At 45.0% G+C, this 25,299-nt stretch overlaps 1 protein-coding gene and 1 long non-coding RNA gene across 2 annotated transcripts in view; one reads left to right on the top strand and one right to left on the bottom strand.

Annotated features, from left to right (window-relative positions):
• LOC118005770 overlaps positions 1-24,704 on the bottom strand; it is a 36,755-nt gene extending 12,051 nt beyond the window's left edge. The window contains exons 1-4 of the long non-coding RNA XR_004677874.1: positions 24,344-24,704; positions 20,741-20,874; positions 18,885-19,007; positions 11,710-11,904 (exon numbers count right to left, since the gene is read on the bottom strand). This is a non-coding gene — a long non-coding RNA (uncharacterized LOC118005770). The remainder of the gene's footprint in view (positions 1-11,709; positions 11,905-18,884; positions 19,008-20,740; positions 20,875-24,343) is intronic.
• LMCD1 (LIM and cysteine rich domains 1) overlaps positions 24,103-25,299 on the top strand; it is a 58,847-nt gene continuing 57,650 nt past the window's right edge. Inside the window, 1 exon segment of the mRNA XM_034997972.1 lies at positions 24,103-24,265. Within this exon segment, the coding sequence (XP_034853863.1) occupies positions 24,224-24,265 (42 nt within the window). The 5' untranslated portion in view covers positions 24,103-24,223.

Genomic DNA, 25,299 nt, shown 5'->3' with positions numbered 1-25,299 from the left:
CGGTAGCGGATGACACTTGCTACAGGCATGACAGAAGCATTTGTTCTACATGTCAAATCCTGTCACAAGGGGAAATAATTTAATGAGCACTTTCTGGGTAACCAGCGGTGGGGATCTGGCGGTTTTCAGCACTGAATGACAGCATCTGTTGTGCAACACCCTCTCTTCAGAAGCCCAGTGAGTTCAGCTGCACCATACCTACATCAGGCGCCCCTCCTCCGCAAAGGGATGTGGGCTGGCCCCAGCTTCTCAGACAGAAAGGGAGGGAGAAGCTAGTGCCCCAACTGAGCACTTGGTTTATGCCAGGCGTTGTGTCAAATGTTTACATAAATCACCTTAATTCACCTACTAACTCTCAAGGTGGCCTCATCATCCCCATTTTGCAGATAAGAATAGTAAAACTCAGGGAGTCAAGTCCCCATAGTTGTTGAGTGGACAGCCAGGGTTGGAATCCAGACTCAGAAGCCAGCAGTTGCATTCTTGCCATAACACAATATAGGGTCTTGGTCATTTTATTGTCACTTTATTATTAACTTACTGAGAATAAAGACTTGGTCTGTTCTTTCCCTGGGCTAAGTTTCCTCACATTGTGTCATCTAGTCTTCTCAATGCTAATGTTATCCTCATTTTACAGATAAAAAAGTAAAGCTCAGAGAGGTTAAGGAACTTGCCTAAGATCACACAGCTAATAAGCAGTAGAGCCAAGATTTGAACACAAGTCTGATTCCAGAGTCTGAATCTTTGATCAGGTGCCAATTCCTTAGGTTGTGGATGTCTATACATTACAGCCCAATCATGCCAGCTGAGAAGTGGTTACCAGTCAGGAAAAGAGCTCTCTAAAGAACATAGATTTCTCAAAGTCACAGGAGACAGTCTAGACCTCTTTGAGACATATGACCTTGCTAACATCTGTGTCCATGGCAGCCCTGGGCTTTAAAAATACTTTGGTAATGAACCCTACCCCCTCACACAACTGCCCTGACCCAGCCTTTGGAGCTCACCTTTGGAAACATCAAGAATGAAAGCAATGACAACAGTGGATCTGAATGAGCGTCTATAAAAGTAAGTCACTTCTTGGATGAGAAACAGTATTAAAAATGTATTCCAAAGGGTCACATTTCCCCAGGCTGAAAATATCCAAAAGTGGAGATAAGAGAGATAAATGGGAAGAAACAGAAAGAACATGTTCTATGATAGTTTTCCCCTCATTAATCCTAATTTTTCATGAGCTTGGAGAGACGCAGGAGTTTCCATGTGGACATACCAGGGGCTCCCTACCTGAGCTCATATCCTAATAAATCAGGTTTTATTTCTAAAAATCTGCTTTTTCTGTTTGGTTTATTTCTAAAAACCTGCTTTTTCTGTTTGGTTTGGGTTGGTTTTGCCTATCCTCTCTTCTGGGAGCATCATCCTAATGCTCCTGGAGGGGAACTACCATCTCCCACTTGTGTTCCAGGGTTCAGGAGAGGAGAACTCTAGTCCCAGTCCCAAGGACATCTGATGTATGTAATCCCGGTCTCACCAGTGGACATGTTTTGTTGCCCTGGCCACAGGGATTGGTTCAGGACCTGCTCACAGCTCAGTCTGGGCCACTCAAAGAGAGTTTAAGGCTTCTGGGAGGACTACTGGGAAGGGCAGCCCTCCCCTCCCTCTGTGCCTGCAGCTGCAGGAGGGGACAGAGGGAGGCTGTGACGAGGACCCTGCCTGAGAGGGAAGCTAGGAGGTGGGCGTGTGGGTGCCTCCTGACGATTTGAACCTCTTTTGCCAGAGGAACAGGTATAACCTCAGTTTTCCCTGTGTGGCCAGATTGGTGCTGTAAGAAACACACAGTTTGGTTCTTTGAAAGTGGCTACCAAGAAATTGTAATCCTAACTAATATAATATTAACGAGTAGAATCCAGGAGAGAGGCACAAATGGCCACTCCCTATATCCTAGGGCACCGGACTGGGAGTCTAATATTAACCCTGTACCTCCTATGTCCCACACTCTGGGCCAAACTTTTCTTACTTTGAGGGCAACCATACTTGCTTCTATCCAAGTGGTCCTTCTTCCTGGAATACATCTCTCTGCTTATTTCTATTGAGTGCACTCCTACCATCCTGCAAACCCCCCCATCACCTCCTCCTCTAGAGTTAGGAGTTACCTCCTCCAGGCTCCCACAGAACCAGCCCACATCTCTGTGGTCACTTCTACTGTATTTCCTTGTTTTGTATCTGCCTGTATGGTGATTTTTTTTTTTATTACCAAATTAAGAGATGTCCAATGTTTAAAAAAAAAAACTCACAATACATGAAGAAATGAGATAAAAAGTGAGATAAATTCCCGTGTCTCTCCTGGAGGTAAACATCATGAACACTCATGAATCCATTCAGACACTTTTGATTGCACTATGATAAAATGTCCTCCCAGGACATGTGAACTCTCCTAAGACAGGGATTCGGCTTCACTCATTCTGCAGTGGTACTGTGGGGCCATTCAGCCTGGGTTCCAGCCCTGGCTCAAACATTTACTGGTCTGTGACCTGGGACAAGTTAATTCAAGTCTCTGCACCTCACTTTCTTCATCTGTAAAATGGGGCTTGTAGTTGTCATCTATCTCACCGGGTTCTTGTGAGCATTAAGTGAGTTAATATATTTAAAGCGCTTACACAGAGCCCAGCACAGGGTGAGTGCTGTGTAAATGTGAACCAGTTCTACTGCTGGTCTCTATCTCCAGTGTCTAGCCCTAAATAAAAAGTTCTGAGTAAATGTGCATTTTTCTGCAGTATGCACACAGTTAGATGGACTCTAGTAATCCAGCCCTTTGTTCCTCAGGGAGGCTTCTGGCACTTTCTCGCTGACATTTCCTCCCCTTCCTAGGATCCACCCTCATCACCACCACTATTTATTGAGCTTGAATTATGGGCCAGGGCATATCTTATCTCATCTTACCCTCCCAATATTCCTATTTAAAAAAGTATTCATCAGAGTTCATAATAGCATTATTCACTATGGCCAAAACATGGAAGCAATCCAAAATGTGAAAAAACTTGGTTGAAATTCCAACTAGTTAAAGGCATGGAACTCAAGCCTGTCTGACACCTAAGTACATTATCTGCCCAGTGTGCCTGGTGCATTGGAAGTGACTAATAACTATTTGATGGATGGACAAGATAATAGAAAGCTATCATGACGATATTTTCCCTTCTACTATGTTTAATCATGGCCTCCTGGAGACACAGATGGCCAACAATAATCAAGGAAGAGTAAGAAAGATGTTAGTACCATCTTTGTTCCCTCCAGGCCCCCGAAATCCCAAAGCAAGCAAAATCCTTGGAGCTGCTAGTCAGACACAATTTTCTGAGACCACGCACACCACACTGTGGACTGTAGTACAAAGTGGAGTGCGGGCAGGTGGGGGACAGTCCCTCCCCAGTACATCGGCCACATGGCTTCTTAAAAGCAATGAGGATCAAAACAAGGGAGGGGCACCAGGGTGCCTCAGTCGCTTGAGCATCTGACTCTTGGTTTCAGTTCAGGTCATGATCTCAGGATCATGGGATCGAGCCCTGCGACAGGCTCCACACTCAGCAGGCAGTCTGCTTGAGATTCTCTCTCCCTCTCCCTCTGCTCCTTCTCCCACCCCTCTTTCAAATAAATAAATCTTTTTAAAAAAATTGGAGATAGTCCACAGAGCTTTGCTGGAAGAAATGTTGTCACTGCACACATGAAGAAAGTAAGGCCCAAGACATAGGGACTAATTCAATGCCTTCCACCCCACTGGTGGGGTAGCAAGGACAGAACCAGACCTCACATTCCACATCCACAGACTCGACAACAAGAAGACAGTGTAGGGGCGCCTGGGTGGCTCAGTCGTTAAGCGTCTGCCTTCAGCTTGGGTCATGATCTCAGAGTCCTGGGATTGAGCCCCACAATCGGGCTCCCTGCTTGGCGGGAAGACTTCTCCCTCTCCCACTCCTCCTGCTTGTGTTCCTGCTCTTGCTATCTCTCTCTCTGTGTCAAATAAAGAAATAAAATGTTTAAAAAAAAAAGAAGACAGTGTAGGCCTGGAACCCTCAATATATACCAGGTCAAACCAGTCCACCATGAATAGCTATATGGTCTTGAGCACGTCACTTACTCTCTAGGACACTCAGTTTCTCCATTGATAAAATGCAGATATTCTTTTATTTGGATTAGTAACAAGAACATAAGAAAAAAAACCCCAAAATTTAGTAAGCAAAATACAGCCAATGCAATAGGAAAAGTAGGCATAAGAAACAAACAATTCACAAAAGAGGAAACAGAGCCAAAAAAAGATATATGAATTGATGTTCAATATCGTTAGTGATCAAGGAAACGCAAATCGAAGCCACAATGGGAGACAAATTTTTTATGTCTATTAGCTTGGATAAAAATTTTAAATCTGACCATTCCAAACATTGCATTGGACAGAATCTGAAGGCTCTCTCATACATTGCCAGTAAGTGTGCAACCTGGTGCAACCATTCAGAAAAACTGAGACACATAAGCTTGTTCAAAGGCCACACTGTTAACAAGAGCAAAAGGCTGGCAACCACCCAAAAACTCATGAGTAGAAGAGTGAATGAATGAACTGTGGGACATTCCCACAGTGCGATCTTCCAGAGCCGTCACTATGGATAAACTACACAGAAGTGTACAATGTGGCTGGATCTCAGCAAGGTATTACACCGAAATTGTGCCAAGTATGGTAAGTAGCCTTTTATATAAAGTGAAAACAACTGGGGCGCCTGGGTGGCTCAGTTGGTTGGGCGACTGCATTCGGCTCAGGTCATGATCCTGGAGTCCCGGGATCGAGTCCCGTATCGGGCTCCCTGCTCGGCGGGGAGTCTGCTTCTCCCTCTGACCCTCCCCCATCTCATGTGCTCTCTCTCATTCTCTCTCTCAAATAAATAAATAAAATCTTTAAAAATAAAAAATAAAAAAAAAATAATAAAGTGAAAACAACTAAAATGAAGTAGACACATATATCTTTATAACACACATAAATACAATACAATTATATAGAGGAAAGCCAGAGAGTAGTAGAGATGGGGTTCAGGACAATCGTTGCCTCTGGTGGGTGGCAGGGATGAAATGGGAGAGGGAGCTATATGCATAGATGTGAGTCTGTGTCAATGTCTGAGCTTTCGTTCTAACTCCAGGGTCATTAGTGTTCGTGGCATTATTAAAATGTGTGATTCTGAGCGTGTGTCACGAACCCGGAGTCACTGTCTGTCCATTTAATTCTGTGAAGCTGAAGAGCACTGGTGACAACAAGGATTCCTTCTCAGTGGACTTGCTGTGAGGATTCCGAATGCACGGCCCAGATTCTGGGCACCTGCACCGTAACATTTGACTTCTGGGAGGTGGTGGTTACGTGTACATGTGGCTCAAAAACAGCTTAGAGGGAGCTCAAGAAAACAAAATTCACTCCAACTCCCTCTGCCTTGTGCTTCCACTGATTTTGTGAATCAATGCAATCTCCCCATCCTCTAGGATGTCTTGCCTTTAAAGATCACACAGCTCTTGTCGGGTAGGTAACAAGATCCTGTCACTTCCAAAATCTTCAGCCAATGTTCTTTGAAGAGTAGCCTCTTCAGAGTGCTGGCACGATCTTGCACTTGAACCACCCTCCCTTCAGAAGGGACTCTCAGAGTTGGGTCTCTGGCCCTGTCCTCCTGAAGGATTTCATGTGGCCGGGACTTTGGTTTAAAAGAAAAACTGGCTTTCAGCAGAGGGGGACATAGGGGTACCTTATTGACACTGCTCTCTCCCCCAGCAGTAGGTAAGAGTTTTCTTTTTCCTCCCACACAACACAAGGAACAGAGAAGTCATTTAAGCCTCATAAATACTGGCAGGCTCAAAAAGCAAGTCACCAGTGGTAAAAACAAGTCTCTGTTTCCTTTGGCTAATCTGAAAATCCAGTCATATTTTCAGATAAGAAGGTAAACAGAGGGTGGAGGAGATTAAGGAGGTCTGTCTTAGGCTAGTATCTTTATAGAGAGACTGCGAGAAGAAAACACTACTGGAGTTTTTCCCTTTCAGGGAAAAGGGTAGTAGCCAAGCGCATAAGAACCCCCAAACCTGGGAGTGTGGCAGAAGTAGGCACTTCTCTCTGCACCTTCAAGAAAGGAAAAACCAGAACACCAGTGAATAGGGTACCAGACAGACTTGCACCAGATCCCAGTCTCAGGGGTTAGAGGAAGGGAACAGGGTAGAAAAGGAAATCGGTAGAGTCTGTAGTCTGTAGAGCTGCCTCCATCCACTACTTGGATAGAATGTCTGCCTGGAGAGGTAACAAGTCCCCCATCTCTTCAAAAAAAAAAAAAAAAAGGTTAAGGTCCGTTAAGCATCTGCCTTTGGCTCAGGTCATGATCCCAGGGTCCTGGAATCGAGTCCCCGCATCGGGCTCCCTGCTCCGCGGGAAGCCTGCTTCTCCCTCTCCCACTCCCCCTGCTTGTGTTCCCTCTGTCGCTGTGTCTCTCTCTGTCAAATAAATAAATCTTTAAAAAAAAAAAAAAATCCATACCTTGTGGTAAGCCTCTCTTAGCAAGGATGCTGAGGAATATTCTCCAGATGGTAGAACCAGATCAGAAAGCTGAAGCTGGGGAGGTAGGGAAGACAGGACAGAAACCCTCTGAAACTACAGGCAGAAGTTGGCATAACTCAAGAGGTAAGAGGTTCACGGGTTCACGGCTTCCATAAGATTCTCAAAGAAACATGTGACTCTATGAAAGATAATGAACCAATCTCAGTCTGATGGGGCAACCCTGAAATGCTCCCCCCGGCCCCCTGTCCTTAGCCTAGAGAAAAAGGTGTTCACTGTGGCCCTGGACACCAGCTTCATAAAAGGCTTCTGCTGCCCTTGACTTCAAGAATTTCCATGTTGCTGATATCTCGACCTCATTGTGTTGACTTCGGTCTCTAAGGTAAACAAAGCTTTACAGGGGAAATGTTTGGACCTAGAGATTCCTGTTTGTTCCAAGTTTGGACTAATGGCCGGAATAATGAGCATTTCTATACATTTCCTTTTAAAGTGCCGCTGATAATGTAGCTAAGTGGACAGTCCCAAACCATTCCTATTGGTCAATTACCAAAAACAGTTTCTGAAATATAATCGATACTTCCCACCCCTGTGGAATTTCACCTGGAGGAAATGCCAAGAACTGTACCTCTATGGAGGCCCCAAGATCTCAAGGGGAAAAGCAAAGAGAGAAGGGGAACAGAGGGAAGGTTAGAAAGGAAGAGAGTGACAAAGAGCAGTGGCTAATCTGAATGGCTAATCTCCACCCTTATTATGGCCTATCACAAAATTCAGCCTTTTAAGTACATTAGCTCATTAAGCCCTTTTGACAGCCCTGTGAGAAAGATTTTATTTATCCCATTTTATTTTTTTTTAAAGATTTATTTATTTATTTGAGAAAGAGACAGAGCACGCGTATTGAGTGCAGGGTGGAGTGGTGGAAAGGGGCAGAGGGAGAGGGAGAGAGAATCTCAAGCAGACTCAGCACTGGGTTCGAGCCCAATGCAGGGCTCAATCTCATGACCCTGAGATCACGACCTGAGCTGAAATCAAGAGTCAGACGCTTAACTAACTGAGCCACCCAGGTGCCCCCATTTACCTCATTTTAAAGAGAAGAAAACTGAGGCCCAGAGACTTGTCCAAGGTCACACAGCTGAGGTGTGACCGAGCTGGGATTTATACTAAAACCTGTGTTTAACCACTGGTTTGCACTGCCTCTCTTTATGTCACAATTCTGTTCCTCTTTCTCTTTACCGTGTGTATCCTTCGCCACCATGGGAGGATGGTTTGAGTTAAACTGTGACACAGGCCTGGGGAGGGAAGAGAAATCAAGCCTATGAAATAAGGAACTCATGGTGGTTCAATCTGGGTGGGTTGTAGACTATAAAAGCTAGAGATGGAGGAGGAATTTTGTGGGTAGGCCAGTGAGTTTGACCAGGGCCAGGGCAGGGTTTGAAGTGGAGGAAGAGCGTGGCCGGGACTATGTGTTGGAAACAGCACGATGATGTGGCGTGCCAACCCTCATGGGCCCCCAGCAAGACAGACAGTGCTGCGTTACGGAAGCCGTCTGGCCCACGGCATTCCCGGAAGGGGCGAGCCTGGCAAACCTCAACCTCACAACCCAGTCTGGGAAGCTGGCCCCTGTTGGGTTTGGCAAGGAGGCATTTATGAGCTCAGCAGGAGAGAATGCAGAGTGTCACCAGTTTCAAGAGGAAAAGAGCCTGCTGCACCAAGATGACTTGGCAGTGTGTCTGGCTACCTTTGTTTCTGACACGTGTGGTATCACATCCAAACTCATCATCAGGCTCATCCTTGGCACATGGGGGCTTACAGCTCTGAAAATGATCTCTGTGGATCTTGTTATTCCAAGTGTTTTCCAGAGACCAGCCGTGTCAACATCACCTGGGAGCTCATCAGAAATGCAGAATCTCAGGCTCCACCCCGGCCTGCTAAATCAGAATCTTTAAAGTCTGAGAAGCACTATCCTAGAATCTTCCCCCACCTAGGATCAGAATCTCTGGAGCCACATTTCTCAAATCTGCCTGACATAGAAGCTCCCCCAGGTGAGGCAGATACAGGCTGAAGTTTGAGAACCAGTACAAGAAACCTTTGAAATGTCTTAAGGACATCAATGGGGCATTTAAACTGCATCTTTCAGGTGCCTCCCCAACCCAGAAAATTCCCTCTGAGACAGCATGGAAAATACCATCTGTTGATTTGCGATCCATGTACTTCTAAAAAAGGATTCGTGACAGATTATGAACAGAGCAGGTGGTCAGCAAAGCAGCATAACAGAATGGATTGCAGGGAAACTCCACAAGCCCACAACCCACTAAGTCCCTTTCTCCACATATGGGGTATTATAGAGCCTAAAATCCCACTGTTGGGTTATCCCTGTGCTTCTTTTTAAAATTATGAGTTCCCCTTGGAGGAAAAGGCCTTCTTACATTTAGACTAAGTTGTTGATGACTTTTTAAAGCCTGCTTTCCTGATGGCAATCTGTCAGCAAGTCCTGGCATTCTACCTCCAAAGAAAATCGCGAATGTTCTACTTCTCTCCACCTCCGTGGGGCCAGTGTCTCGTTTGCATGGCTGCCAAGAACTTCCCAGTCTTTTTATTCTTACTTCTGTCCCCTCTGATCTCTGTTCCACCTAGCTCTCAAAGCAGTCACCAAAGGATGGAAATCTCATCAGGTCATATCCCAGCCTAAAGCCAAAAACTGCCTGTATCAGTTTCCTTTGGCTTCTGTAAATTACCACAAACGTGGTGGCTTAAAACAACAAAAATTTATTACCTCACAGTTCTGGAGACCAGAAGTTCAAAATCTGTATCACTGGGTTAAAATCAGCACATCAGCAGGGCCACCCTCCCCCTGGAGGCTCTGGAGGACAATCTGTTCTTTGCCTCTTCCAGCTTGGCAAGGCAGCCAGGCTTCTTCGGCTTGGGGCCACATCACTCCAGCCTCTGCCTCCATGGTCACACTGCCTTGTCCTCCTCTGTCTGTCCACTCTCCCTCTTGATAGGGATACATGTGATGGCACCTAGGACCCTGGGTAGTCCAGGATAATCTCCCCATCTCAAGATCCTGAATTTAATCACATCTGTAAAGTCCTTTTTGGTCCTATCAGGTAACATGGACAGTTCCCGGATGACGATGTGGCTATTTCTGGGGATCATCAATCCACTGCACTTGATTAAATCCAAAGTCTGTACTGTGGCCCCTAAAGTCCCATGTGAGCTGTCCCCTACCCAACTTTTGGACCCTATTCTGCTCCCCTTTCCTCTTTTTCCAGCCCGCCCCTCCAGTCTGCTTTCAGATCTTCAAGTATGTTCCTGCCACAGAGCCTTTGCTCGTGCTGTTTCCTTTGCATGCAGTGCTACCACTCTTGGCCCCATTTTCTGAATGAATGGATGGATGAATAAATGAATGAATGTCTTATTCCTAAAAACTCAGGAAACAAAATGGTGGGAAAAGTAGAAACAGCAGCATGGGTAGAAATTAACTGCACCTACCTCTCAATTTTGCCCAGAAAGTTGTTTGGCTAAAGATGCTTCTACCTCCCCTTTTCCCAGTTGCCAAACACCTCAAAATATCCCTAGCTCTTAGGCACCTGTAGGCTCCCTAGAAAGGAGCTGTTTTAGGTAGTTGTAGCCAAGTTGGAAAGTTGGAACTGGGTAGCGATAGAAATAATGCCACATGGAAACATCCCCTCTCTCCTCTTTCTTGAAGAAATGGGACAGTCCAAGGTATACGAAGCTATTTGGACTTCCAGCAACAATTTTGATGGTGTTTCTTCTTCTAGTGGTCAATGAATTCTCATTATTGATTTTAGTGGCAAGTTTACAAAGGCCACTGCTAATGGCTGCATCCTGCCCTGGAGACAGTATGCCTGCCAATGGTTAAATGACCTTTAATTATCTCCTGACTCTGAGAGAAGATCTATCATTAAATGAAATTTCTTGCACACTATTATGATGAAAATGTAAATCGAAGTTCTTTCTGCCCCAGGAAGGAGTTTGAGTTCTGTACAGTTATATAAATCAACAAGAGTCACCACATTTTAGGGAGTGGGTGGTCTAGAGTGATCAACACACTTTCTCCCAGTTTTCCTGCGTCTTTTTCCACTAGCACTTTAAATCCTGAATCCTGGGAAACCCCTTAGTCTCAGATACACTGGGACTACTGGTTGCCCTAGTAGTTGCTAACAGGCTTATCCCTAACACTTGAAGGAGCCAGGGCAAAAGGGTAGAAGTGGAGGCCCACGAGATATGTGTCTAAATAATCAGAAGTTATAAATCAAGCTAATGCACTGCCTAATAAAAATATGTTCTATCCTCCTACCATGACAAATGTCTTCAAAACAACCTAGAAGGCTGGATTTTAGTTCCAAGCTCTTGGACTCCCCTCTGGCTTCTGGTCTGTCTCCACCTTCTCTTCCCACTCCTAGCTCTGCCCCACACCCCAAGGGGTCTTGCCAAAATAAGTACAGATACTCAAACTCCATCCACACCCCATTAACAACCACCTCTTGGTTTCCCCCTGGGGCCTAGGGGCAGACTGTTACAAGGTCCATTCTTAGAGGAGAATGGCCCTTGGGCTGAGTTCCACTCTGTTCTAGAAATGGGATTCAAGAAGAGAATTCTGGGGTCCATGGAACCTAAGCCTAGCCTGGAAGGGATGGGTGGTCAGGGGACCAGGACCAGAGTGGAATCCACAGGACAGGAGCCACTCTTGCCTGAGTCTAAAGGCAGCACTGGAAGTCACCAGTCTCTAGAGTCCCCATGAAATTAGAAACCATAGGATAAACTTTTTTTTTAAAGATTTTGTCAGAGAGATAGAGAGAGAGAGAGAGCACGCACACACAAGCAGGGGGAGCAGCAGAGAGAGAAGCAGACCTTCCACTAGCAGGGAGTCCAATGGAGGACTCGATCCCGGGACTCCACGATCATGACCTGAGCCGAAGGCAGTCACCCAACCAAGGATAATTTCTAATTTCCAAATACACCACCAGGTCCTTGTGGGCAGAGGTTAGAGTTGTTCAACCCAGAGAAATAGAAGTGTGAAAAAAATGTTAGAGATGCCCAAGACTGTTCCTAGAAAGAACTGAGGTCCTCACTAGAGAACACAAAATTATAGTACAGCAGGGTAAAGAAGTCATGTAGCAAAGAGCAATCTCTCTTACCTGGAGACTGACAAGAAAAGTGTCCGCCAGAGAGAGGAGACTGGGAGCTTGAATGTCATCCTCCAGAGTCCATGCTAATGCAGGATTTCTGTTTTCCTTCAGGGGATTTATTCTGATAGATGATGCAGATGGTGGTCCCAGGATCAGTAGGTTACTAGTACTGCAGGCTGCAAACCACTTGTGTCCTCTTGCAGCCTAGTTCACAAGAGTGTAGTGAGTACCAGGCTGCCAGTATTACATAAGTAACAGCACAGAGGTGATATGACGATATGAGATGGAGAAAAAGATCAGGAAGGTAGAAAATACTGATGTCTTGGTTAAAAGCATCATGTCAAATAAGTTGGGTTTAGATAATACCTCTGCGATTTACTATCAGTGAGACTATAAGTGAGTTACTTCACATATTTAAGCCTTGATTTTAATTCCTAAGCAAAATCAGGATCTAAATATTATATGTGGGGGCACCTGGGTGGCTCAGTCAGTTAAGCATCTGCCTTCAGCCCAGGTCATGATCCCGGGGTCCTGGAATCGAGCCCCACATTGGGCTCCCTGCTCGATGGAGAGCCTGCTTCTCCCTCTCCCTCTGCTCTTCCCCCTGCTTGTGCTCTCTCTCGCTCACCCTCTCTCTCAAATAAATAAATAAATTTTTAAAAATAAATAAATAATAAATATACTACATGTGACTGGTATGCAGAATAATTGAGATAAAGCATATAAGGAATTCAACCAGTATTTGTAACATTCTAAATCCCGCTTCCTGGTGGGAAGAGAAGTGCCGGTTGTGGTGGTGCTGGTGGCAGCTGCAGTACGCACAAGCAGAGTAGTACTGCTTGGTGTCAAGAGGTACCATTGCATACCAATATGGGATATAGGCAGATAAGCTGGATTCTGAGGCTCGTGGTTCTTGAGCCTAGAAAGGAGATTCTTTTTTTTTTCTTTTAAAGATTTTATTTATTTATTTGAGAGACAGAGAATGAGAGACAGAGAGCATGAGAGGGAGGAGGGTCAGAGGGAGAAGCAGACTCCCCACCGAGCAGGGAGCCCGATGCGGGACTCGATCCCGGGACTCCAGGATCATGACCTGAGCCGAAGGCAGTCGCTTAACCAACTGAGCCACCCAGGTGCCCTAGAAAGGAGATTCTTTGATGATAATGAAGACATCGGGTAAAAGCATCCCTTTGAATAAGGAGATGATGTATGGACTAGACCCGGGGTAACTGCAGAATACCAAGCAGAACTGACAGCTGAACACATGGAAACCTGACGCACTCGTGCCTTCATTGAGAATACATGGCACCAACTCAGCAAGTGCCAATGAGCACAGAATCATCTCTAACCATGTGGGGGACGCCATGGGAAGCTGCTGAGGGAGCTCACCGTTGTATTCATAGTTGCACAGACTCAAGTTGAGTCATCACAGAAACTGAGTAGTATCTCAAGTGATAGAAGACGGATCACTCACGGGCAAGCCTGAATCACCACCACCACGAGCAACTATCCTCATTCCTGGCCAAACTTAGGTACTACTCAATGTGTACATGAATCATGTCTAAATTAAGCACAAAGATTTCCAAACTGTCTCAACATGATCTAACATCTGGGCAGGAGATATTTATTACTGAGGTGGAGGAGGGGATATAAGGAGAGAGAAAAAAATAGAGAAGGCTATGTTCTCTAAGAAAACTATTTTCTTTTGAAATATGGAACTATTTTTGCAAAAATGACTGACTCACTTTATTTTTTTAATCACCGAAAAGGAAAGCGAGCGTGTGTAATGGATTGCTTTACACTAAATAAAGACATCATGTGGATATTAGGTTTTCTAATTCGGTTTTATATTATTCTAACTGCATTTAAAATGTACATGCAAGAATAAGATTGATTTGTTTCCGGATTGGATTGCCTAAGCTCTTTTTGCTGTTACAAATAACTTCCCGCAAAGTTTCTCATGCTTTCTGGGATGCAGGAACATAGTTTTCCCCATGATGCTCCCTGACCTGGTCACCCCAAGTTCTTGCTCTTTTTCCCATGGGCTGTGAGGCTCACTGCAGAGCTCTTGATTCTTTGGGAGTACATTAGGAAGGTCCAAAGGCTCTCTTTGCCCTGACTTCTCAGGTTTTCCACTTCCTGGACACATCGTTGCGGGGGAAACTTTCATGGTTATTACCATGACTGTATAATCAGACAGACCAGGGTTCAACTCCTGGCGCTGCAACTTCACCCTATGTGACTACAGACAAGCTGTTTATCCTTTTTGAGCCTCAACTTCCTCGTCTGTGAAATGGGGATACTTAAGAGTCCCTAACTCAGGAAAGATTAAGTGTGACCATCTTTGTAAAGGACTTGGCTCAGTGGCTGGCTACATGGCAAGAGCTCCACGCATATCAGTGCTTATTCTTTCTAATGGATGAGTGTTTGGAGTTATGTATTTAGACACCCAGGAAGTTAAGCCATTGGGATCTGACGTTTTAGGTAATAGAAAACTGTGATCTCCAGCCAAACTGAACTTCTTTTGCCTTGGCCCATGCTTTTCCTATCATAATGCTCCCCATTCATCACCTTTTGTTGTAATTGCTTGTTTAACATCTGTTTTTCCCAGGAGAGTAGATTCTGTGAACCTTTTTTCACTGTTGCATGTCTCACACCCAGCAGAGCTCTTGGTACAGAAAAAGATGTCCAATAGGTATTCGTTGAATGACTGAAAGACTGAACATCCAAAGGACCAATGAAGTGACAGACTGAATAACTGCTAGAACCACAGGCCAAATGACTGAATGACCACCTGAGTGATTTAATGAATGAAGGAATGAACGAATGAATGAATGATTGAGATTGGTCATCTAAATTCAACTGGATATAAAAATATTGTCCTAACATGACAACAGACTAGACTACTAAACACAGGATTTTAACTTGGAAAAGCAGGGTATTTAGGGGGATATATAATACTTTGAATATCTTAGAATTCAGTTCTTCCCCCACCCCTATCAATGATAGGATGGGTGATAATACCCTACTGGAAAACATTACTCATTCCATACTCACATGGCCCTCAAATTTCACATCCCTCCCACCCTCCATCATGATCCAGAATCTGCTTGACAGTTTCTGGCCTCAGTGTGTCTATCTATGTCAGATGACATCATGGCCCAACCATGTGTCTTGGGCTGTGAGAACAACTTAGGGAATCAACAGGAAGCCCCAGATCTTTCAATGCCTAATTTCTGATAACTAAGAATCTTTCCTGAAATCTCCCATCCACCCCTTTCTTCTTGGTGAGCTCATCTAGTCTTTCCAGAAAGGCCGATCAGTGGCAAGGCATTGCTGGACTTCGTCAGGGGGATTTGGTGTCTTCATACCTTGTTCATCAGCCACAGGACACATTCATCTTTCAAACGTACTGGAATTCTGCCCATGAATGTCTGAACATTCTGCTGCAATCCCAAAGGACCTCTTAGAATGTACATGTTTAGCCACAGAATATCCAAAATGGTTTTTTTTTAAAGATTTTATTTATTTATTCATGAGAGACACAGAGAGAGAGAGAGAGAGGCAGAGGGAGAAGCAGGCTCCCAAGGAGCAGGGAGCCCGATGTGGGACTCGATCCCAGGACCCTGGGATCATGACCTGAGCCGAAGGCAGACGCTTAACCATCTGAGCCACCCGGGCGCCCCACCAAAATGTTTTTAAATTAAAACCTGACTTGAATGAACATACTTAAAATGACCATGGAATGGTATTTTGACTATCCTATCTTCCTCCTAAGAATCTTGTGATTGTAACAAAATCAATGGAACACTCATTTAATGCCATTTTCCTGGTGTAACGGGGGGTGGGGAAAGCTCCCATTTCCAGACTGATGAAAGCCTTAAAGGTCACTAGGAAGATTTTCTAAGAAAACCGAGCATGGTGGCTACTCTCCTGGAAATTAATAAATAATAATTATACAGCTACTGCCTCTTCTCCATGCTGGGCAAGAGATTGCATACTTTCTATACATCAGCACATTTAATCTGCCTGGGGGTACTATAATATTGGTATTACTGCTTCCATTTTACAGATAGGTAAGTTGAGGTTCCCAGTAGGTGCCCATGGAGGTATTTGAACCAAATGTGCCTGACTTCAAAGCTGATGCTCTTACCCCTCCACAGGTTGCAACATTGCTCCTGAGAAAGGGAAAGCATGCCTGCTGACAAAGAGGAATGGGATAATGGAATATAATTTAGGCAGGATAAAATAGTACCTAAAGTCTGGAGGGGAGAAGACCTTGTGAACATATGAACAACAGTTTTCTAATAGATCAACTGTCATCATATGAGAAAGGGAGAGCCCTTCAAATGGATTTCAGAGGCTGGAAAGAACAGGCAGGTGACAGCTCTAGGAAGACAGATGTCAGCCAAAGTAACACAGAACCTTCTAACAAGGAGAGATGTACAAAACTGCTAGATCGGTCTGGTGAAAGAATGAGTTCTTGAACACGGAAAGCATCCAAGCAGAGGGTACGTGCCACAGCAGTGGATGGGATACCTTTGAGGTCCTGGCCCTCTGTCTGCTTTGGGTAGATGCCCACTAATCATGTGAGAAGTTTACCCATGCCTGCACCTAATCACCATCTGCCACAAGCATGCAAGTAAAACAATGTCGGCAGAAACAGTCTCATGTAAGTTTCATCTCCCAGAGGCTAGAGGAAGGAATAGTGGGGTACTCTGAATCTCTTTGTGATAAACAAGGAAGAACTGGGGGGACATTGAAACGAAGAGAAATCTTGTGAGAGGAAGGAAACCATGGGTATTACTTTGTGCCAAGCAATGGGTTGGGTGCTTCACACGTGCCACCCTCTGGAAGTAGGGCTGATCATTTCCATCTTATAGCTAAAACAGTCTAAGAGAAAAGTTAATTTGCTCATGGCCACATAGCTAATAATTAATATAACCAGGGCCCAAACTCAGATATGTCTGACTTCAAAACCTTCAACCTTTTCTCAACAGTTTGCTGCCAAACCCAGTGAGGGAGGTCCGGCAGGGTGCTGAGAGAAGGTGCTTAGGTCAGGTGGATTTTGATGGGCAGAAGAGGAGTAAGGAGGCTGCAGCATGAAGTAAAACACAAGAGTGTAGGTCAGAATGCGATGCTCAGACAGGCAATTTAATCACTGAGCAAAGGCAGGTAACAGAGAGGAAGCGGATCAAGCCAGACATCATCTCCTCCACAATGCATCCTACTTTTAGCCTTGAACCCAAGCCACAGAACTGGTTCCAAACTATGAGTGATGCAAGTTCATAAATAGGACCTCAGACATTTTAATCTGAACAAAACCCACATGTCAACTTTGCCCCTAAAGGTAATATACAAAAGCAACTACATCATTTTTCCCCATGATTTCAATATCCCATGAGGAGATGTTACCAGGTAATGCAGGTTCATAAGGCTATGGAAAATTAAAATGCCAAGATGGCTAACAGAATGGAAAATGTGATAATGAGAGAAGATGATGATGATGTCTTTTACTGTATTGATTTTTATCTCCGGTCTCCTAGGAAACAGGGGTGCTACAATGCTTCCCCCAATCCCTGGCTCTTTAACCCTAATAGGTTGAACAGGTCTGATCTTCCCCCATTATCTAGTATATACAAAGTTATTCCAAAATAGAATTTTGTCCTAAATGGTCCCCATAATTAGGTTGTTGAGGAACACCTACAATTAGACCACAGGTGTTAGGTGTCTGTGTGTGTAGTGAGGGGGGCGGAGGTTTATTTCTATCAGAGGGATCCAGACCCTATCCTATAAGGAATTAAATGTGATTAGCGTGCCCTGGCACATGATGCCAAGGAAATGATTACTGGGGCTTTAGCTGGTGTCCTGTACTTCTCATCAGTACCATCTCTGGAGTTTGACACATGTGGGTCCAAATTCCTGCTCTGTAACCAGCTACGTGACCTTGGGATGATTACTTAACATCCCTAGGGCTCAGTCTGCTGTTCTGTAAAGTGGGAATAAGACCACTTGCCTCAGGAAGGTGCTGGGAGGATGCAATAAAATTGCCCCTGGAAAGAGCCGGGCAGTCATGTTGGTGGTAGCTCAGAAATGGCATTTGGTACCAATTATCCTGAGCATGTCCCTTGAAGCTGGACAATCCCCTCTTGGATAGGCCACTGTCAATCCACCACCCAACCTGTCCAAGCTAGTCCACCCCTCCCACGATCCCCCTCCCCCAAAGATCAAGATCATTCTTAAACTAGGAACTTGGAGCTGCAATATTGCCCCTCTATCCGGTTCAAGATATTTTGTTTTTAGTAAGCCATAGCAACACCTCACTCACACTGGGCCATGTAGAACACAAGTATTTTGGTACATTTTGGCTGCAAAGTACACGCAGGTCAGTAAATTACAATGATTCAAGAGGGTCCACCTTAGCAAATTGCTCCAAGTTCCCCAGTGTCTCACATTCAAGCCTCATCCCCAAAGATGCAAGACTAGATTCATGTCAGCTGGAACCCTGGCATGGGAACAGAACATTTGGAAGGGCCATCAGGTTTCGGCCAAACTTTTGCATATGACCCCACATTCACTCCTCACAGTGAGCCCCATTTTGACAAAGGAGAAGACTGAGGCACAAGGGATTTATATACCTAAAGTCACTTTCAATGGCTGAAGAACTCCATGGTCAGCCGGCAGACCTGCCCTAGGGAAGGTCCCCAAATTTCTGTCTTGTTTCTCCCAGTACCTCTAACCGGTTTTCCTATTCTAATTAATTGCCAAGCCCCAAATCATTTTAACTACTTCACATGCAAAAAGCAGAAAAAACTCCATGAGAAACCCATAGGGCGCTCTATATCTCAACAATCCTGCAAAGGCCAACTGAGATCATCTCTAAAACACACTTTGTTTCTGTATGGGTCAGGGTCCTGGCTAGAAACACTTGAAGGAGTAACCGGAGGAAGTTTAATAAAGGCACTATCAATGAAGAAGAAAACGGGGTTCAATGGACCCACATGAGGAGAAGAAGCGCCCTGAGGCTAGTGACAGCAGGAAGCAGAGACCATCCCCAGGCCTGAAGGGACCATGGGAGAGAGCTATACCCAGGCTCACAGGAGCTGTACCTAGAGGTAGAAGAACATGACTACCACCTCTAAAACCCCGGCCAAGAGGGAGGAAGAGGAAAGATTAAATATACTCACCCCTCATCTCCTACCAGAGTCTCCTGCTCCCCGGAAGACAGCAAAGGGGCCCAAGTAGGGAGGGAGTCCTGTGTCAGTCAGCCTACCAGGCACAGAACTGGAGGAGGAGAGCAAAGAGTGGATCTGGAGGGAAACACAGAAAACATCCAGAATAATCCCAAAACGTAAGAAACCCTCTCTCCCCTTCTGGTCCAAGCTAAGCCCTTATTATAAAGCCAGGCATCTCGTGAGTGATCCCAGTTGGATTTGGATCCTAACTAAGCAGTAACTCTTTATACTCTTGTTGAGTATAGAACAAAGAACAAAGAACAGAATGGCTCCATTGCACCAAGTAGGATATATATCTGATACTCAGAGAAAATTGATCACTTGCTCCTAGTAAATAATAATACATTTGAGTTGCAAGTGGCCTTAGAGATAATAGCCAGCCACAACATTTTAACATAGCTAGGATCAAAATGTAGGGCTCTGGACTCCTGATCCAGTGCTCCTTCACAATGGATAGAGTTTCCTCATGTCCTTCATCGTCCCTGTTAAAGCTAGGCTATAAGGCAGGAGAATGCTTGGGTCCAACAACCAAGTTTTGTTTTTATCCAGATGTTTTGGCCTTATAGGCAAAGCCTTTCTTGATCTAGGAAGCCATCCAAAAATCTGGAGAAAATTAGATAGTTATTCTAAAATTAAAGTTACTGTAAGAATGACAGGAAAGAAACCAAAAAAATGTAAGTTGTGAACAATTCTTATATACATGGTATGAATGATGGTCCAAGTTGATACAAATTAAAACATATAAGTGGTTTGGGGCATATTTATATCAACTAATATATATTAAAATATACTATATGCTTCAGGGATTATTTGTATCAATTAATACACACCAAAATATATTAGGTGATTCATGGGTTATTCACATATACCTACTCTTTAAATGTTGAGTGTTTTAATGAATACAATATATCTAAAAAGTCATAACCAAATAGAAGCCAATCCTCATGTTTGCATACTAAAACAACCAAGCCACACTTGCTACAATGTAACAATAAAAGTATCGTCATTGGGAGCCATGATTACTGGAGATTTCCTAAAGTGTCTGACATGAAGCCAAAAGATCTAGGTTCAAGGTTTGCTTGGCTTCTTTCTAGCTTTGTGACTTTGGGCAAATCACTTGTCTTTCCCAGTGCACTGCCTGAAACAGAGTAGACCAGACATGTAGTTATTGGTTCTCAGACCCCTCAGTCTTTCCACCTGATAATGAGGGATTGTTAGTTACGAGCTAGGTCTCTATTAGTACCCCTTGGGTGTCCTTGCTGTGAATTAAATAGTAAATCAGATACTGTCATCCTCCCCCACACACTTAAAACTCTGTAACTGCTCTGTCCAATATGATAGCCACTGGCCACAAATGACTACTAAGCATTTGTAATATGTTTGATCTCAAGAGAGGTGTACTGCAAGTGTAAAGCACATACCAGATTTCAAAGAGATAACACCAAAAAAAAGAATGTAAAATACCTCAATAATGCTGTATATCAATCACACGTAGAAATGACAACATTTGAGATATATTGGGTTAACTAAAATATATTATAAATAGTTCACCTGTTTCCTTTTACTTTTTCTAATGTATCTATTAGAAATTTTTATATGACATATTTGGCACACCTTATGTCTCAGCTGGAAAGTATTCATCTATAATTCCCCACTGTTCTCAAAAAAGAACTTAGCCTCCATAGAAGGGTCCAATGTGATCTAGTCACTGCCTACTCCTCATGTCCCCTTATGCATTCTCCCTGTCCTTAATTACCCTCCAGCCACAGGAACCTATGATCCCTCAGACATAGAAAGCCTGTACCCACCTTAGGGTCTTTGCACTCATGACTCCATCCTTCTGAAATGTTCTTTCCATGGCGACTCTATTCATAGCTGACTCATTTTTCTCCTTCAGGTCTCAGCTCACATGACCCCTTCAGTCAGGCCTTTACTGGACCACCTGATGTGAATGGACCACATATGGAATCTCTCCTCCATACTTCCTCCAAGGCACTCACTGCCATCCTCAATTACCTTATCTAATTACCTGTTCCCTTGTTTAATGCCTGTCTCCCTCCACTAGAATAGAAGCTGTGTGAGGGCAGGAACCTTTCCTGTCTTATTCATGGTCTGTCATATCCTCAGCTGGGCTTCCTAACCCGTTGTAGTTCTCAGTTCAATGTTTGTTGAATGAGTGAATGAATGAATGAATGAATGAACGAATAATGAAAAGGGCATGAGACACAGAGTCAAAAATCCCAGTTAGGACAAACCCACTGATAATGACAATAACAACAATACCATCTTCCTTCAAGTGCATACTTTTTTCCCTGTAGTCAATCCCTAAAATTCATTTGGGAGGTAGTGTGGTACAGTTGAAAGGACACAGTTTGGAGTTAGAAGTCCTGAGTTCGAATTTTAGCTCTGCCACTTACTGACTGTGTGACCCTGGATAGAGCCCTTGACTGTCCCAAATCTCCACTTTCTCCCAGAAAAATAATTAGAATTATTATGGAATAATTAGAATTATTCTGTGATTGTCCCGTAGTTCAAGTAAGAGAAGAGATTTGTCAACCGGAGAGCCCCAGTGACATTTATTAGACCAAGACATTCTTGACGGGGAAGGATTCTTTTATTTACCTGGGGTGTACCCAGCACCCAGCTGGCTTGGCTAAGGCAGGTGCCCCAAAACTACTTGGTGGATGAATGAAGCTTCTAATAAGCCCTAGCACCACAAAGCCATGAGCCTTGGGAAAATCAGATCTGTCACTGTTCCAACCTAGAAAAGAGAGCCCATTTTCTTCCAAAGAGAAGCAAAAGGATCTCAGTGCTAGAATGAAGCTAAGGTATAATGGCCATATCTCTTCCATTTTCCAGAATGTCCCAAATCATAATAGTCTGTCTAGCTGTCCAGCCAAGATTCTGACTATAGGTCCCCTGGAACATCTGGCTCAAGAGTAGTGTTCAGAGTCAGAGTGAGCATCTTTAGCCAGGGAAAGAATAAGTACTAGCAGGGACTGGGGGTCACCTTTCCAGCCACAACAGGTAATTCTCCAGAAAAAAGAGACTGGGCCACTCCAAGCAGTAGCTCCTGATTCTCACATTCTGAGAAATAGCCACAATATCTGCCTCCTTAACTGACACAGGGGCCAAGGGTAAAAATAAGGAGGGAAAGGGGGTCATGAGTTTGGAGATATTCAGTGTTAAAGTTAGTAAAATTGGAATTATTCCATGGAACAATAATTTCTCAAGACGGGGCAAGAAGGGTGGCTGGGAAGGGAGTGAGAAATGACTTCACTGGGAGGGCTTCCGCCCAGTTTGCAAGGGATAAAGCATGTCTTTGTTATTCTCTGGCTTCTGTTCCTATAACTCTGGAATATAAAGGCTTCTGGCATGACATCCCAGTTCAGCACTATTGTTCCTAGGATCTGCTACTGAATGGGCTATTCACATGGAAACCTCTTCCAGGCCAGGCTTCTGTTGGCCACCGTTTATTTACACACTGGTTTAATGTGCAGCCCACCTTAGATGTTTGGGCAAAAGAGACCAAGGTATAGCATTGCACCATCTCTTCCTAAGTCCTGCCTGCCTGCTCACTACTGATTAAAAGCCAGAACCCAGCCTGCATTCATTCAACACACATGTTCCGAGTGTCTATCACATGCTAGGTGTTGGGGCTACAGCTGGGAGCAAGCAAAACAAACATCAATTATAGCAGATCCATGAGAGAAGAAAAGGGGAATCACACACAGAAGGCCCTTTCCAGGAATGTAAAAAAGGAATCATAATCTGGGATGATTGGTCAAGATTTGGGATGGGTGGGGATGATGATGTGTTAAGAACCAAAATGGAGGAGGCTTTAAAGTACCTCCAATTAGAGAGAAAGCCCTAGAATGTGACCTGCAGTTCCCCCACCCCCCCAAATCAGTCATATGAAATACTTTGAGACCCCCTCCCCTTCAGTCTCCCTGCAACTTAGTTTTATGGTAGCCCACTTGAGCCCTAGTTTCTGGCAGGGGGTACTGCCAGCGTGAGTTACAGGACTGAAAACCTCATAACAGAGCAGTATTCTCCCCAGGGTAAAAAAGGGCTGGGGTTTAGTCCTCTGTCCGGGTAGGGAAGAAAATGCCTCTGGGACCCCAGGTCTGTGGAACTGGCTCAGTAGAGATGTGGATTTACAGGCACACAACATGGCATAGTGAGGGAAGACTTTGTTCATATTGTCCTATAGGACTTGTTATGTTAGATGTTGCCAGACACTTCACCCCAAGGATGTGAGAAATCCACAGATGGAATCTTGCTTGTCCAGATCTCCATAGCCCAATTTATGGAGTTTAACTAGAATTTCCTAGTTTATGGCTTCTTGTCATCCTGTGCCCCTTCTCCCCTGGTAAGTTCTCACTCTCACTAACTCAGATTTAAAGCCTTGCCGAAGAGTTCAACTTTGGACCAGTTACCCTCTCTAAGCCTATGTCCTCATCTACCAAGTGCAAGTGATAATCACCATCATCATCATCATCACGGTAACACCACCACCCAAGGTAATTCTGAAACTAGAAAGAGGTACATCTCAGTGCTTATAAAATCAGGACTGTATTCTCCTCGCTGAACTGGGAGGATTTACACAAAGCAAGTTATGAAAGACAGATTAATAATTTACAAATATTAATTGAAAAAAGAATCCTAACTCACGGGGTTCTCACCTCCTGTGTGGTGATTGGAGGACTTGCCCCGGTTTGGGAAAGTTAGCGGGCCCCGCACCCGCCTAGGACAAGGCAGAAAGGGTGGGAAGGGGAACACGGCTCAGCACTTATTTTTGGACCCAGCTCACTAAAAATACCTCAGCCTTCCTGTTTGATCACTCTCCCTTCTGACCTGAACGGATCGCGGGGGCGCAGCGGCCCTCCCCACCCTCTGCCCGTTGTCCTTTAAAGGAGAAGGGCGTGGGGACGGATTCCTGCCGCTCGCTCGAGGGACAGATGTAAGCCGCCAGGGCAGGCAGGGGCCGCGGCCGCACTGACGTCAGAGCAGCGCTCGCGCCGCCGCAGCCGCCCGGCCCGGCCCAGGCCGCCCGGAGGGAGGGGGGAGCCGCGCGCTGCCATTGGCTGGCCGAGCGCGAGCGCCCGCGAGGATTGGCTGGCGCGGTTTTAGAGGGAGTCCCGCTCTCCAATTAAAGGACCCCGCGGCGCCGGGCTGCGCGCAGAGCTCCCCCTGGGCCCGCGAACTTGGCCCTTCAGCCAGCGCTGTCCCCGCTGCGCGCCCTCGCGCCTCTGCCCGAGAAGCCAGGCGCAGTTCCTGCACCACAGAAGATGGCAAAGGTGGCTAAGGACCTCAAGCAAGGAGTTCAAAAGGTGAGCTACGATCTTTCTGTACTTACCCACATTCTTCCTTTTCCCCGTGTCCCTCCCCCAGGTTGCGCGGATACTTACCTCAACGTAAGGAGCAGGAAACTCATTAAATTCCAAGACTTCCCAGAAAACAGAATAGTTGGGGATACATATTTGAACTAACAGGCACACCCCCCAAAAAAACTTACTCTTAAAAGCCATTGTGTAAAGTATTTGCAAAGAAATTTAGTTCTTCGATGATGCTAATTAAAATTTAAATAAAGTAAAACTTTTTTTTTAATAGTAATCCTATTGTCTGTAGGGGGGGAAAAAAAACCCTCCCTACCCCCCTCCCTTTCCCCTCCCAGGATTGAGGAGAAGGTTGGGGGGAGGGTAATATTTACTCATAAGGAATCTCCCCTCTTGCTGTCATCCTAGTGTTTTGTTTTTCACACACACGCACCAGTTTCTTTAGTTGGTGATGTTGGCAATGGCAGCAGTTCCAGCACATGGGAACTAATTTCTGTCCCCAGGGTCTGCACGTTTCCCTTTTAGGAAGGGCTGGCCAGGAGCCCAGAAGGTCACGGGTGAATTACTGCAGGAGGGGCCTGCAGCTGTGCCTGTAGCTCCAACACCCACCAGCTACTTACCTGGATGTAGCTGGGAGAGGGCGCAGGCCAGGCTTAGAGGACAAGTGAGCTGGAAGAGAGCAGAGACACAGTCTAAGCCAATGGAGAACTGAAGTCCAGGGTTATAGAGCGTTGGTTCCAGCAGGTAGCAGAGCATAAGGAAAGCCTTAGGCACTGAAACCCTGGCCCTACCACTTTTTAGCTGCACTGTTTTGACCAATTCACTTTTCTGTGCCTCCATTTCCTTGTCTCCAGTTTTGGGGATGAGAGACCCCGCTTCTCTCCCAGCAGCAGTAACAAGCAGTAGTACCCTGTGGGTTAATCTCCCAAAGCCGTCATTTTTAAACTCTTGCAGGGCGAAGTCCTCCTTAGACCTCTGCCATTACCTGTGGAGTAGACTGAGAGGCAAAAAAAAAAAAAAAAAAAAAA

This window comes from Mirounga leonina, unplaced genomic scaffold (assembly GCF_011800145.1).
Source record: "Mirounga leonina isolate KUSES-001 unplaced genomic scaffold, KU_Mleo_1.0 Mir_94, whole genome shotgun sequence".
Lineage (NCBI taxonomy): Eukaryota > Metazoa > Chordata > Mammalia > Carnivora > Phocidae > Mirounga > Mirounga leonina.
The sequence above is the reverse complement of the archived record's forward strand: the minus strand, read 5'-3'. Positions and strand labels throughout refer to the sequence as shown.